This window comes from Catharus ustulatus, chromosome 5, assembly GCF_009819885.2.
Source record: "Catharus ustulatus isolate bCatUst1 chromosome 5, bCatUst1.pri.v2, whole genome shotgun sequence".
NCBI classification, from domain to species: domain Eukaryota; kingdom Metazoa; phylum Chordata; class Aves; order Passeriformes; family Turdidae; genus Catharus; species Catharus ustulatus.
In genome coordinates, this window is record NC_046225.1 from 25,715,824 (window position 1) to 25,731,739 (window position 15,916).

Sequence of the window (15,916 nt, forward strand, 5' to 3'; positions counted from 1 at the left end):
CTATCATATCGAAAGAAATGCTTCCAGAAGGAAATTTGGGTTATGTTGAAACACACATCCCTTTTCTGCAAATCCATCTTACTGTTGTAGAAAAGTACAGTAATTTCACGACTACAAGGCGCACTCTTTTGACTAAGATTTTCCCCTGAACTCGGAAGTGCGCCTTATAGTCCGGTGCGCCTTATATGATGTACAAAGTTGTGACATTTGCCACCCCGGAAGTGCGAGCCCGCGACAGTCCCCAGCCGAGCAGAGCCCGCCCAGCGGTGGCATTGGGTCAGCGCTGGGCTGGAGCAAGCCCAGTGGCATTGGGGAAGTGGCCACACGGTGGAGGGAAGAGTGGTGGCGCAGCCTGGGCGGGGGAAAGAAGCCGTCGGCATCAGGGTAGCAGCAGCCTGGCGTGGGCCCACCGGCATCGGGGAGGTGGCCCCGCGGTGGGGGGAAAGCCGTTGGAATCAGGGCAGCGGCGGCACAGGGTGAGCCCGCCAGCATCGGAGCACCCGGAGCGCCAGGGTACTCCCGGAGTGCCCGTGCAGCGCAGGGTTCCCAGAGTGCCAGGGGGGGCGCGTGACACCCGGAGCGCCAGGAAACTCCCGGAGCAGCGGGGCCCCGGGGATGCTGCACGGAGCAGTGGCGGACATAGCCCAGACCCGGGGATGCTCCACGGAGCGGCGGCTGGCATGCCCCGGCCCCGGGGATGCTGCACGCAGTGGCGGCGGACATAGCCTGGCCTTGGGGACGCTGCACGGAGCAGTGGGGGGCATGCCCCATCCCCAGGGAGGCGGGGCCGAGCAGTGGCAGGCATAGCCTGGTCCTGCCGGGTACAGGTGGGCCCGGCGGCCCATGGCTGCCGGGTTGAGGCGGGGCCTCGACCAGCAACTGCGTGGGGGAAGCTGAGGGTGGATCCTTGCCGCAAAAAAAAATTGCTCCTTATAGTCCGGTGCGCCTTATATGATCTACAAAGTTGCAAAATTTGCCGACTCCCCGGGGGTGCGCCTTATAGTCCAGTGTGCCTTATGGTCGTGAAATTACTGTACAGCAATTTCATGATTATAAGCCACACCATTTTGACTAAAATTTTGCTCCCACCCTGGAAATGCGGCTTACACTCAGGAGCAGCTAATATGTGAAAAATTTTCTGAAATTTCCAGCCCCGGAAGTGCCAGCCAGGGTGCCGAGCCGAGCACCTGCCAGTAAAACCCGGGATTGCGCGATTGTTACAAATTGGTTACTGTGTTGCGCGGCAGATGGAGGCGGGCTCTGTGCTGGCAGTGCTGGGGGGAGGGAGGCGGGGGCTCCGTGCTGCCATCCCCGCAGCCCGGGCGGGAAGCGGGGGGCTCCCGCCCCCACCTGCTGCCACTGCCGTGGGAACGGGGTTCTCCTTCCCCTCCTGCCGCCGCGGGAGCGGGGGGGCTCCTTCCCCTCCTGCTGCCGCCGCCGTGGGTGCCGCGGGCTCCATCCCCGCCTGCCGCCACCACCCCGGATGCTGGCAGGCTCCGTCACCATCTGCCACTGCGGGGCATTACCGAGCCGGGGCGAGCGAGCCCGGTGGCAGCCGATGCCGGCCCTGAGCAGCCCCACCAAGCGGCCCCGCCGAGCTGAGTCACCCAGCCCTGTCGGCAGCCCCGTGCCCACACGGCCCGAGCCGAGCCAGTAAACCCCGTGATCTCACGATTCTGTTACTACTTGGCAACTTTGTTGCACGTGGGTCCTCGCTGCAAACAACAAAGCGGCTTATAATCAGGTGTGGCTTATGTATGGGCAAAGAATGAAATGTTGCCGACACCCAGAGTTGCGGCTTATAGTCAGTGCGGCTTGTAATCGTGAAATTACTGTAAATGTTATTGCTCTTTCTTCCTTTTTTCCTTCCATCGGCTTCTCATGATTGCAATGAGCATCTTAATTAGATATATGGTCATATATGTATGCTACTTGGTTTCTACTGTTATACACACAGTGTTTTCAAAAGGATCCCTGAGATTTGAACCCGAGGACTAAGTTTGATGTGTAAGCATCCTAGTAAATTTAAATCATGAATATTAGTCAAGGATGGAAGCAAAAATGCACTGTCTTCACATAGTCTATAATAGACCATAACAATACTGTTCACTTCATTAACTGCAAGATGTTGACTCATATTTTACTAAGTAATCTTATGTTCAATTTATTGTTGCTGTGCAGTTCTATTTGATGTTCCCCATTTTCAGCAACTAAATTTCTGTGGGTTTGCAGCAACTTAAGCAACAGGAAACCAAGGGATTCTGAGATAGGAAGACAACTGGTATCTGTTTTATTCTAGTTTTAATGCTGATGAATTGCTGTCATCCAATTTACTGAATCAAATTACTTGCTAAAAGGTAAAGTGTTTTTTTTGTTGCACACCTGAACACAGTGACAGCTACAGTCCTCTGGGGTTTAAAAAGGGCATCTCTGCAACGAACACTGGAGGGCTGCTCCTTTCCATGAAAACAACCCTTTCTTACACTAATAAGTCACGGATGAGAACACATGAAGACTGACTTTCAAGTTGGCTTTCACATGTGTATCTGTTAGTATCCTTATCAAGAGATAAGGAGAGACATAAGTTTATAAAAATCAGGACTGGAAAAGGTAGGGATATTATGGGAAATTGGTTTCTACTTGGAGCAAACAGAGAGCCACAGCTTTCATAGTCTAGGGAGGAAGCACCTTACTGTTCATAATTGTACACTTAAATGCGTATTAAAGAATGAAAGCTGCAGAATGGAGGCAGAGCCTGACTCAAAGCTTCTTGCTAACACAATTGCTATAGCCCACCCTCCACTTCTGTAGCCACAGGGTGTGTGACTGCCAATTATGCCACTCCAATTTGCCTACAAGTAGTTCAGGAAGAGGTATGGACCAAATTGCTGCTACTTCTTGACTACCCTGCTGTGTATAATCACTGCAGTTTATTCCTGGGCTGGGAAAGGTCTTATACAGCTTCACATTGATCTAACCTCAGCCAAGCTGGAATTGATGTCTAGAGACTAAAACATGTAGTTTTAACATGTTGGTTATGCTTAGTTTTTCTGAGACTTAAATGGGACTTTGACAGTGATGAGAGCCTTCTGCTTCCTGCATGGACATTTCTTTAAAAATACACAAATGCATATGAGAGAAAGAGAGAGAGGGTACTCACCTAGTTCAGGTGCTTTGCTTAGCACAAATGCATATGCCCAGAATTTGCTGACAGGTCCAATATAAAAACTCTGGTCACACACTGACTGTTTCAGGCCTTTGGTCATCAAAATGTACAGCATGTAAGCACCAGTTCGAACAGCACCGAATATACTTTAAAACAAAAAGAGAAAATTAGGACAGGTCAGTGGACATTTGAAATCAACATGCTATCACTTCAAACCATTATGAGAAAAGGCCATAACTGTTCTGAAATAATAAGTTTGAGACAGCTTGAAAGTTGGAGAAACTCTACTTGCTTCTAGGATGTTACTCTGAACTCAGACCTGTAAACTGGACTGCAGCCACATCTCCTGGTGAAAGTCTGGAATGGTAACATCAGTGGTTTTTATTTCATTACCACAGGAAGGGTCCTTGAGTTTTCAGGAGCAGGGAAACATCTATTTCAGCTCAAAACAACATGCAGAGTTTCAATGCTGATGGCTGGGAAACTACAAGAAATGAGTTGATAAAATGCTGTACTAGCAACATAATCAGGACCAATTAACTTTTTTGGTTTCCTCAGTTTTCTCTCATTTCTCCCTGTATTTGTTACATCCACAGGAGCTCTGAGCACAGCCGCACCCAGGTGGGGCACACAGATTTTGATGAGGAATCTCAGTCAGAGCCAGTGTTTTGGTGCACATACTTGCCTTCATCACTTAACAGGTCATTGCTAACAGAGGAAACAAGTAATTAAATCAAGCTGTAAACAGCAGATTCACCTTCATCTCATCAAAGTGAAATGCAAGGTAACAGTGTTCTGTAAATGAGAAACTTCAAGAGATTTGTAACAGTATTAATTAGTGCAAATACAGAGGGGATAGCTTGACATCCAGCTCATATCAGAAACAAAGGCTTTTGTTTCACCAGCAAGGAGCTCTGCAGAAGGAGTTTTGTCTCATTCTTTTATGGCAAGAACATGCCTGCCCATTGTCTACCACTGTAGCTTGGTGGCCCCACCAAGTTGTGATGAATACTGGGTGAAGGAAGGAGCTTACAAAAAGAAATTGAGCAAAGACACAATCTATTTTAAGGTTGAGTATATCTTACTTTATGCCTACATCATACGTCCTCATTCCCCTACCCAGCTCCATCTTATCTCCCCTCTAACTTTCTGATCATGACTTAACCTGGTTCCCACTCTGCTTCATTGTCTTTTGTGACTACTACATGGCAGCAGGCAAAACAAGCCATCTAAAACTGGTATGTGAACATACGTGTGTAATACAAGCCACCATTTCCGCAAGGTGTGGGAAAGAAAGAACAGTTCCTCTGAAGTGATACATTCTCTGTTACTGTTTGTCTTGTAAAGCCAGTATTCTGTAAAAATGTTTTAAAATCATCAAGGCAGCCTGAAAAGCTGAGTTGGGTGACAATTTTTATGGTAATGGTCAGACTAGATGGTGCTAGTAAGCCTATTGCACATAAAAACTGCTACCTAACTTATACATAATATGCACAGGGTATTCAGATTTCCAAATCTGCAGTGTCGATACATCCAGTCAAATCTGCCTGCTGATGAGGAACAATGCAGCTTGCTCTCCCCTGTCCACTGCATGGAATCTGCAGCCCAACAGAGCGCCACAGTGCCTGCTGCTCTTTGGGCTGTCAGTGGCATCACAGATGGGGCTCTACAGCCAGGTCATACCCATGGAGAAGTGCTGAATCCTGGCTCCTGCACCATTACTTCTGATCCCTGAAGTTTCACTTCAAAAGATGACCGTGAGCACTTAGGAAGCTACTATTACTATCTGCTCCAGATGAGTCTTCTTGTGCTATGTGCAAGTAAAAAACCACCTTGCCGTGGTTTTCAGGTATGCTGAAGAAGTTTAACTGAGTCTGTGTTTCCCATTAGCATTGCCCAAAGCAATGCACATATTCCCAGGCTTAGGCAAGAGAGCCACTGCAGCCTCTCACCCACCCCTGCATGCAGAGGAGACAGTGCAGTGCTCTCAGCATCTACACAGCTCATAATGCATCCTCTCCATGTAGGGTTGTTTCCTCCCAGAAATGCTCTTCAGCACACTTTTGTCACATCTTTCATCAGGCATTTTAACTCAGCAGATGCCAAAACCTGCAGGAGGAGTTTTGAAATGAGGTACAACTCATTCTGTGTCTTCTCTTTGGTGTTTAAAAGATGCACCTCCTCCTATTTTTTTTTTTTTTTTTTCCTCAGGAGCTACATTTGTCATTCCCAAGAAGACAGATGATCCTGACAGAGATGTGATCTGATCACTTCCTGAGGCAGTGAACTCCTCAGGCTAGCCAGGGCATGCTGCTTCCTGCTCCTATGTTTTGGGTGGTGGCAAAACTGGGTGGAGGGAGATCACGCAGAATAATTAATGATACACTGGTTCTCTCATCAGCAAGTATCTCAGTGTTGACATTAAAATGGGGGGAGAAATGGAAATTTTAAATAATGAAATCAAATAGATGCAAACAATATGTCTTTCTCTATAAAGAAATTGTATTGCTTTTCTAAAAAAAAAAAAATAATTTGCTACTAAAGTTTTAAAACCAAAGAGAATTCTGTGCCATGAACACAAATGCCAATGAGAAGAACACTTGTTCAAGCAACAGGCAAACAATGACCTAACGGTGATTGGGTATGGACACCCAGGGATCTAACCTAGACTGATAACAGAGCCACAGAGTCTGTGCCTGGTGGGGATTACAGTCCCTTTGCTGTCTCTGAGATTACATTGATGTAATTCTACCTGTCTTTTCATTTAGCAGGTACTGCAGAGCTCTCCTTGGAGCACACACAACCGATTCACACTGACACACTTTTCCACAATTCCACAGGATGGTGGCTTCCTCTAGTTCCATGAATCTAGAAGTGACCACAGTTACAGTTCTACACTGTGTGAGTCAGACTAATCTGTATTTTTTCACCAGAAACTGAGTTACATTTTCACATATTTGACATGGAAGGTTTTATGCAAAAGAAGGATAGCAAACTCCAAGTAACTGATTCAATTACCTTAATAGACACCATGAGCTGGTAGCTGCTTATGGGAAGTGCTGCATGCCAAAACACTACCTTGCCAACAAGTATGCGCCACCTGAGACTGAAAAAGATCTAATGCCTGCAAATGTGTCTTGGAGCCAGAGAACTAAGACTGCTTTTTGTGCCTCTGCCACTTAATCTTGTTTCTTCTGCAAGGTAAAATCAACCAACAAATTTCTCTCTTGCAAATACATGATGTGCAGCACAGTGATGACATTGCTTACTCAGTAAATCACTTTTGCTTCATTCTGTCCTCGCCCTGCTCTCTGCTGTAGCTTTTGTGAGGTATTGAAATGAACTGCTTACCAAAGCAGTCTATCTGGTGGGAATCACCTGCAGGGATTTTCAAAATAAGGTGGCAGTAAATGACTGTACAATTACAGTCTTTTACAACTAGAGAGACTGATCAGAAACAAACCGCATCATCTAATGCAGCCTACATTATTCTCCCTTCAGGCAGTGACTTCTCCAGTAAAAAATGCCCAATTGATATTTTACTGTCCATACTATGATCAAAATATATCCATGAGTAAAATACAAAGTAGTATTTTTCCCTCTCAAACTTGTTTTCATACAGGGGTTGGTGGGTTGACCCTGGCTGCATATCCACTACAGGTGCTCTATCAGCTGCTCACAACTAGACACAGGATAGAAACTATATCAAAAGGCTCCTTGGGCTGGGAGAAAGATACAGAGAGATCACTTACCAGTTACCATCAAGGGCAAAACAGAGTCAACTTGGCGAAATGACTTTATTACCAACAAAATTAGGGTAGCATAATGAGAAATAAAAGCTAAATCTTAAAAACACCCCCCATCTTCTTCCTGGGTTTAACTTTACCCCTGAATTCTCTACCTCCTCTTCCCCAGTGGTGAGGGGAGGAGGGGGATGAGGAATGGTCCTCCTGCTACCAAAACCTGGCCACAGAAATTCAGTACTCAGAAGGCCTCAAAACACATCCCTTGCATGGGTTAGGCACAGAATTAAGGGCTGGAGAGCTAGCTGATGGGAAGACAATGCAGGTGTTATTGTCTGAAACCTATTGCTACTTTCTGCTGTTTCCATCCTACCTGCCAGTAGGGAGCGAAGTATTTGTTTGTCAAAAGCCCAAGTCAGTAGCAGGTACCTCAATCCTTCAGTCCAACCTCAGGTGGCATTCTAGCAGGCTCAGCTCCTCCTCACAGTGGTGGTCACTGCCCATTTTTGCTAGGGATGCTTTCTATGGAAACTCACCCCTGCTCTTGGCTCCTGACACCTCTGGACACCCCAGTCCAGGACCAACACCGCAGAACTGAGCAGGGAATGTGACTTCCAAACAAGAACAAATTTAGAAGTGCAGCATGGAATATAGCAACACGTCTTAAAGGATAATCCCAGAGTGGAAAGTCTCTGTTCTGATTTAAAAAAACTCAACCAAACAAACCATGCAATCTGTATATGCAGTGCCCAGCTGGTTCAACCAGTCTCTGAGATATTGGACTACAGTGTGCTGTGGGTGTGCTGGGCTAGTTCAGCAGCAAGCCAGCCAGCCACCCAGACAGAGCTCCCACAAGTCCAGCTCCAGCTCCAGCTCCCAGCTCCCAGTCTGAGGTCCAGCTGGAAAAGAGAAAACATATTATTTCTGCCCCAACCTGCTTACATGGTGACTCATAGGAGTTTTGGCAGGTAAGTCTGTGCCCTGGAAGCACAAGGCTATGGTAAAAAGCACAACATCCTCCTTTGTGAAAGCCACACTGAGCAGACAGTGGTCCTGGGAAAGGAGTTGAGATGACCACACTGACTGCAGCCTGCTTGTACCATAACAGCAAGAAAAGAGGGAAAGCAGGTTTTTTAGTTGTTTGTTGACTATTTAATTTATTATTTTTTAATTTTAGTATTTACAGAAAGAGCACTCTGAAATGTCTAAAGGGCAGCAGGTGAAGAATGTGGAGCTTCCTACACCTTTCTTCATGACAAATCAAACCATCTTCACCTTCCTCTTAGGGACAGCAGCAGTACTTTGGCAGTCATTCCAAGTTTCCCTTCTACTGTTGAAGAGTTATCTCGTAACATAATAAAATGTCCTTTCTGTGCCCTTCTGATTTAAATCCCACAGTCCTCAGGAAAAAGGAAGGAGTTGCACTGCTAATGCTGAGTCAGCAGAGGAGTGTGGGGGAAGTACAGCAACCTCTCAGTCTGTCAGCTCCAAGCAGCAAGGCAGTCCTAAGAGCACATCTAGAGACAGCAGTATGTGTAAAAAGGGGCAGCAGAGTATTTCTGTACGTAGCCAAACAACAGAACACATGCAAACTTATGAACTGATACTGGGAAAATGCAGGGAAGAAGCATGTATAAGAAACAACTCTCAGAACTGATTTTCTTGAAAAGAAATGCAACTTCATCAAACAGTGCTGAACTCCCCAACAGGACAGTTGACAAAAGAGTAAAGAAACTCAGGAACTCCAGGTATTACGAACCACCATGTATCGAGGTGGGTGCATCTCCGTGTCAAAAAACAACTCACGTCATCCAGTCGTGCCCTTGCTGTGCTTTTTAACTCATTCCTAAAAAAGAGTTTGTAACCAAACAATTTTTCAACATGAGTGGTAGGTTTGTTTCGCAGTTCTGCAAACCTGGTCACACACCAATCTTCCAGTATACTGAAGCAAAGGACAAGTAAGAAATATGTTTTGTGGCTAATTAAGTTTCCTTAAACTTTTGTGCCCATGGGCATATGTTTACAGGGTATCACTGAGAGAGATTGTGGGTCCTGTGGGCCCCACTTTCTGGGGGGGGCTGATGTGTGCAGGAACATGGCAAAGGAGCAGCACAACCCAGTAGAACTTGCAATTATTTTGATCTGATTTCTGATACCCAGGCTGCTCTTTGGTGTTTGTGGATTGGTTAGATTTCGTTGCAGCTGTTCTTCCACTTATCTTTTTTCTTTTAATGGATCACCTCTTAAGTCCTGTTGTGATTTCTTTTTCCACTGATGGACAGATTCATCCACATCTGGCCAGCTCTGCAGGGGTAAGGGAGGAACAGCACCAACTTCACCAATATGTGATGGTGCAGTATTAAAAAAGAAAAAAGTTGGATTTTCCAGATGGAACAAATCCAAAAGAGAGAAGTAATCAATTATATCTAGGAAAATCTTAGTATATAGTGTCATGAAAAGGTTGTCAGACGACCTAAACGTTATTTCAGATGTGACTTCTCTATTAGTTTGTTTTGATGATATTCAATAAAATTTAAGTTACATAAATTCTATGAATTACCAAAAGTCCTGGATCTTCCTGTATTTAAATTGGTGTAGAAACTATGTGGTTTCTTTACACTGATCTTTGATTGCAAAATCATATTTGTACTATATGGTGAAAAGCTGATTATTAAGCACAAGTGAAATATGACCAATGACTGAAAGCTACCATTTGACTGTTGTTCCAGGTAGCGACCTACATGGAATTAATGGCTCTTAGTTTGATTTCATGGAGTTTAATGAGATCTGTTGTTAAGTCACTGCAAAATAATGAGTCCTCGAAACTCACAGAAAAGTAGCCTGGAAAAAGACCTGGCACCCAAAATCCTAAATGGCCAATGTGACCCAAGGGTTACCTATACGAAGTATGTATTTGTATTAATAACTGCCTAGAAGAACCAGCTTTGTAAGTCTCTGCCTAGTTATTGAAAATATTTTGCTAGGTTTGTGGGACAGTGTTTAACTTTCCAAATTAAATTAATCAGTCTCTTGGTCAGTGAAGGATACACAGTAATATGGTATTCACAAAGAAGTTTGAAAAAGAATGGTACTGAGTATGGGTTTGATCAATCTTGACTCCAAATGTAATATTCTTGAGGTGTTTTATAAGCATTTAAGACAGGACTTCTTAACAGCAAGTTACCTTGAAATCCTAGAGAGACATTTGTTCAAATCACAGCTGATGAACTAACCCCACTGTTATTTTGCAAGAAATGGCAAAGAAAATTAATGTAATTAGTTTATTGTTTCATCATCTTTCAACATTTCTAAAGCGCTTTCAAGCAATGCCAAGGTTAGTGATGAAGAGGGAGACCTGCTCCTGCAGAAAGACTGTTGTTTTAAGATATTTGTAAAGCACTTCTCTGTTTTAACTCCTAGAATGGATCCTGGTACCTCCCCAGAAGGCTCTCTTCTCACTGAATCCACTTTAGATGAAAAGAACATTTCCATTCTCTCCACAGAGCAGGCCTTCCTCTGCCATTCCAAAAAGTTGGTCTTCTCTGGTTTCCAACAGCCAAGACCTACCACCTCCAGCCTGGGCTGTCCGAGTTACCACCCTAACCTAAGGCCAGCAGCAGCTTTAGGTCAGATGATCCTGTGTGAAGAACTGCTAGGTACAAAGCTGCTCATAAGCTGAAGTCTATTCAGGCAACTTCCTTCAGACTTCTGTCTGTGTTGGCATCTCCAAGGCCCTTAACATTGTATGTATGAATTCCTCACAGAACTTTATGGCCTTTACTCTACGTGATAGTAAGGTGATTAAGCATAAAACCCATTTCAAAGATAGAGAGGTGAGGCAAACTGAAATTTAAGTGTCCTGTCAAAAATCCGTGTCTGAGTTGGGATAAAAATGATGTGCAACTTCATGAGTTCAAGGCTGTGGGTTTAATTCCTGTGTTTACGAGTTAGACTTGATGATCCTTGTGGGTCCCTGTCAGCTCAGGCTGTTCTGTCAATCTGTGAGTTGTGGTTCAGTGCCCTACCATGAGGTCTGTTTTACGTAAGCAGAAAGAGGTCTGACCTAAGTCTGTATCAGTGAGAACATTACAGTTAAAATAACAGTAAACACACTCCAGTAGGAGGAATTTTCTTCAGAGTCCTTTGACCTACTGCAGATTTTCCTTTCACTTTTTGAAGTTGCTGTCTAAACCTTCAAGCCCAAAGTCCTTCATATTGAATACCTAAGGTACACCTACATCTTTCAAGATAAATAGTTTATAGACATAAAAGCTATTGGTACACCTCTTAACAACACTTCATTGCTTGTACATTTGATATTTTGGTAGCACACTTTCAAGATCTAAAAATACAGAGTGATGTGCAGTGCAAATTTACAAAGTTGTGCTGTCCTAGAAACACCAACATCTGAAAATGTTCTGACCTAGCCTGAACACCAGATGTGCCTTCCACAGATGCAGTCAGACCCTTGCTTTCCCTCTGTTTTCCCTTAGGAAAATATATTAGGCAAATACCAGGGTAGATTTGGCCTGACACAGCTGGACAGAACTGACAGAGAATGTGAATCTACAAAGTGAGTTTCAAGAGCATCCATGCTTCTACCTCCTCCCCACTGTCACACCTCTTGAGTTTGCATAGGACCACACTGGAGCAGCTGACCTTAACTCTAGGAAAAAATACTTGGATTTTCTCCCTCATAGAAGTTTTGTTGTTTTTTTAACTATTGTAGTTGTTTTGCACCAGTGAACTCCAGAATAAAACCAGGTATGGATCAGAATTCATGATGGGGTGCTTATCTCCTTGTGACACGAGCAGATAGAAAAGTGAGGTGGAAAATTCAGTGTCAATATTCATAAAAACTCCTGTTCTCCTTTACTTATGCCTTCAATTGATAAAACAGCAAAAATGTTTTTAATTTTAATTAAATAGGATTTTTAATCCTATTCAGCAGCAATGGGAGTATGTGGGAAATATATTTTGAAAAGGCTTCTATCCAGCCAAGTCTATGAAGGGAAAGCCTGAAAACACAACCAGTGAGTCAGCTATAACTGACTTATAACCATAACCCCAAACTCCCACTGTAGAATGAAAAAGTCTGATTATTTTAAAGTCAATCTTTCAGAGGTCTGCAGGGCTTTGTTTTGTATGTTTGGGATTTAGGTCTATCATAATATTACCAAGCACCTAGGCTGAATTCCTTTCTGCTCTACATTGTTTGCATTTCACTGGGGGAAAAAAATCACACAGGCTATAATTTTCTCACATTTTCCTTTAAGAAAAGTAGTTTCAGGCATAGGTGTGAAAAAGTGTTACCAAGTTTTTTCTGGTGCCAATGAACTATGATAACTATTTACATGTTCATTCTATATCTAGCAACTTTAGTGTAAAACTGTAAAAACAAAGAAGGAGGTTTTTGCCTCCATATTCTACCCCTTGTTAACTGTGTTTAGACAACCATATGCTCAGTTACTACAATTCAGTTACAGCTAATAATTGAAAGCACAGAACAACTCCCTCATGCCTGTGTCCTCCAAGGCCTAGCCTACAGATAAAATTATTTGGGACAATTATTTATTCTTTTACAGCAGGCTGGGAAAAAAACTTACGGAATAAGGGCCTTGGTTCCATGATACACTTTTTTCTTATGGTAACTGAATACCTTTAAAAGCACTTTTTCAAAAACTAACACAACAGTCCTTTAAGAGCACTCATGTTAATCACATTCTTTAAAAAGAAGACAGAACTCATCCTCTTCAGTCCATATGTCTGAAAGGCTGCAAGGTATCTATAAAATTACTTAAGTACTGTAATTAAGAGCACAGTTTTCACAAACGTTTCAGACTAGAAAATACCTTTAACTTCCTAAACTGCCTGAAAGCTTGTAATGACTAATGCCTTTGTTCCCTTGCAATTTTACCTCTCCAGCTGAGAGAGGAAAGAGAATGCATTGTTTGTAAATATTCACTTTCACTGGGAAGGTGAATGTGATTACTAGCGATGGGCATTCTGTGCAGCTCTTCTCTGCTCTAAGCTCCTACATTCATGCACCCCACAGTTAGCTCCAGCCCACGCTGCTGGAGCTATCCCACCACTCCACCCATCCCACAAGCAGGTGCTGCTTCCAGTGCCTTGCTGCCCACCCCTCTGTGCTGCTCTGGCTGGCTCCATGACCATGCCATTTACCTGGACTGGTGAAAGACACAGCTAAAATAGTCTCTCCTCCACTTCTTAATGACATTATTTCATTGCTCTCATTCATAGTGGGGAAAATGAAGACCAGGAAAGGCAGGACCTTTTCCAGCCTGCCCGGGCACTAGTGAATTCAAAATGTGACACTGTGCTCTGAGCAGCTATTCTGCTCTAGGAAGCCACTGAAAAGGCATCAAAAACAGTGCTTGGCATCTCTGCTGGATCTTGTTTCAAATATACTCCCTCACAGGGTGACAGAAAATCTCAGGACTGACTCAAAAGCCTGGAAATACACAGGCTACAGTTAACAATGCAGCAGGAAATGTACCAATGCTGTATTAGGTACCATTATGTTTATTACAAACTCTATAATCCACTGCTCTGAATAACATAAATGGGTCCCTCCAAAACATACACAAATGCAAGGACATGAGGACCCCAAAAACTTAACAAGCCCCAACAGTAAAACCTTCCTTCTGATGTTTTGCTTCCTAGTTGCTCCTCAGCCTCTCCCTCTGACCATTTCCTAACTGGGAAGGAGAACAAATCGACAGTTGTCAATTCACCTTGCAGTTCACCCACACAGTCCTCCTTCACCAGACTTGAAAGTCAAGGTGACTAATTCACAATGAAGTCCAAGCCACAGTAATGATTAAAAAAAAAAAAAAAAGGTTGGAATAGAGGAAGATGAGGAATAAGACTTTTTTTCAGTATGGTGCTTGCTTATCCTAAAACCTGCTGGTTAGCAGTACTGGAAGTGTTTTATAATGAGGTTCTCTGGCTCTCAGGACCGTGTGTGTGAGCACAACTTGTACTGATCTTTGCAGTTATCATCAGTCTTTTTGGTGGAAAATTTCTTGCTGCACAAACTCATGCATACTTTGAGGTTTGGGCTCAATCCTATCAAAATCACAAAACAAATTACCCTTCCATTTCTAAAAAAGACCCCTACCAGTGAACCAAGCGCACAAACCGTTTTTTTTAGACCTGTCTACTGCACTGATCCAGATGCCTTTCTAGAAAGCTTTTCAATGCAAATCATTTGAGTTTTCAGTTGGGACCCAACCTGAAGTCAGGCCAGCACAGACTGATTTAAAAATTGTGCAAATATTTTACATCGCTCCAAGAAATTATATATCATTTGTGCAGCTTTATAGACCCATAAGCATATGCATGCATGCATGCCTGGGTGGTGTTAGGATCCCATGTGATAAATTTTGGGGGAGATAATGAGGTCTAATAAAGTGATGGCCCACTCTGGTTTTCAAGTGAGGGCAGATACTGTGCATTTTGCATCAGCCTTTTTCTTCTCAGCAATAAATCCCTCAGTGTGGGGCCACTCCCTTCAGCCCTCCCGTCTTGTCAGCAGATTTCTTAGTCACAACTCACCTGGCTCCCCAAACCATTTCTTTGTCCTTTTTATTGACAAAACGGGAAGGAAAGCCAGACCTAACTTATTTCTTTCCCTCCCCAGGGACCTCATTAAGCATACCCAAACAGTAACATCTCTGCAGGGCTCCCAATCAATGGACACTGTCATCTGGAGATTTTAATCACATTAACACCACAGCAGAGGAAAATCCATCTGACTCTCCCTTGCTGAAGTGGCAAACTCAACAATTCTCAATTCTGCCAATTGCTGCAGCTACTACTTGTAAGGCTTATTTGTATATGTGGATAAAAATCAATCTACCACAGGTACTGCCTTCCAGTCTCTCCTCACAAAGCCTGAATAAATATGGTTTGATTCTCCAGATCTGCCTTCCTTATTATTTGGAATAGCTATATTCAGACAATCCTGAAAGGAGAGCACAAAAAAAATAATCAATATGTGAAGCTTTGCGAGTTGGTGGAAGAACTTGCACTACTTAAAATGCACAGTAAGAAAAAAAAAAAGCTGAGTCTAGATCCCTACCAGTAGCCTGTGCAACAGAGGGGAAGATAACTGGTGACAGCAAAAAGAGTTATGCTTGCATGGAGAGCCTTACCCAGAGCACTTGGCAGCTATGCAAGGCCCGCTGGGTTTTGGTAAGATAAGCAGGGAGTAATGGTCAGGCTGAAGGGCAGTTGCACTCAATCATCACCCAAGGAACACCAGAGGGACACTCCTGTACCCATACATTGCCAAAAAAAAAAATTTCCGGCTCTACCCATACATCCCTGTATCTCCTCTGATTTCCAAAGAGTCAGTTACAAGCTAATCATAGTAATTACCTATTACCTGGTTTCACCCTCTTCAGTGCGCTGCTACCTGGTGACATTGCCTTCTGGTGATCTGGCACGTGGAGTGTAGGAACTTGCAGGAACAATATCTGATGAAAGCTGTTATTTCTCAAGCAAACACCATCACTAAAATATAACTGGGCTTTGTTGTAGCTGAATTCCCTTGGCACCTTGTGAAGGCTGCATTGTCAATGAGATATTTTTCTTTCAAGAAATACTTCTTAATTATTGGATATTTATTTGAACAAGTTTGGACTGTGGCTCAATTGCTAGAAAGGAAAAAAAAATCAATTACAACTTAAGCCCTTGTGTTTGGTGCCAAATCTCATAGGAATTAAGGAATTCATCTGATGATTTCTAAAGTAAGCCCGTTGAGGATTTCATAAGCACAATGTTGCACTCTTAAGCAATTCTTAATGAATGCGTCAGGGGCATTTGCACTTGTTCCTGTTGCTGTTACTGAAATTATTCTCGGCATCCAACATCATCTCAAGGAAATCTTAGAGTAGGTATAGAATTGTAGTGATTTAAATGATAATCCAAAAAGTGGCATTATCTAGTTCTTTTGGAAAAATTAAGGTACTTACAGGATCAA

General features: G+C 43.5%; 1 protein-coding gene across 2 annotated transcripts in view; it reads right to left on the reverse strand.

Annotated features, from left to right (window-relative positions):
• Positions 1 to 15,916, reverse strand: part of ELOVL6 (ELOVL fatty acid elongase 6) — an 84,088-nt gene that overhangs the window by 6,740 nt on the left and 61,432 nt on the right. For both annotated transcript variants that reach the window (XM_033059950.2, XM_033059949.2), the window contains one exon: positions 3,161 to 3,312. In XM_033059950.2, the coding sequence (XP_032915841.1) occupies positions 3,161 to 3,312 (152 nt within the window). The remainder of the gene's footprint in view (positions 1 to 3,160; positions 3,313 to 15,916) is intronic.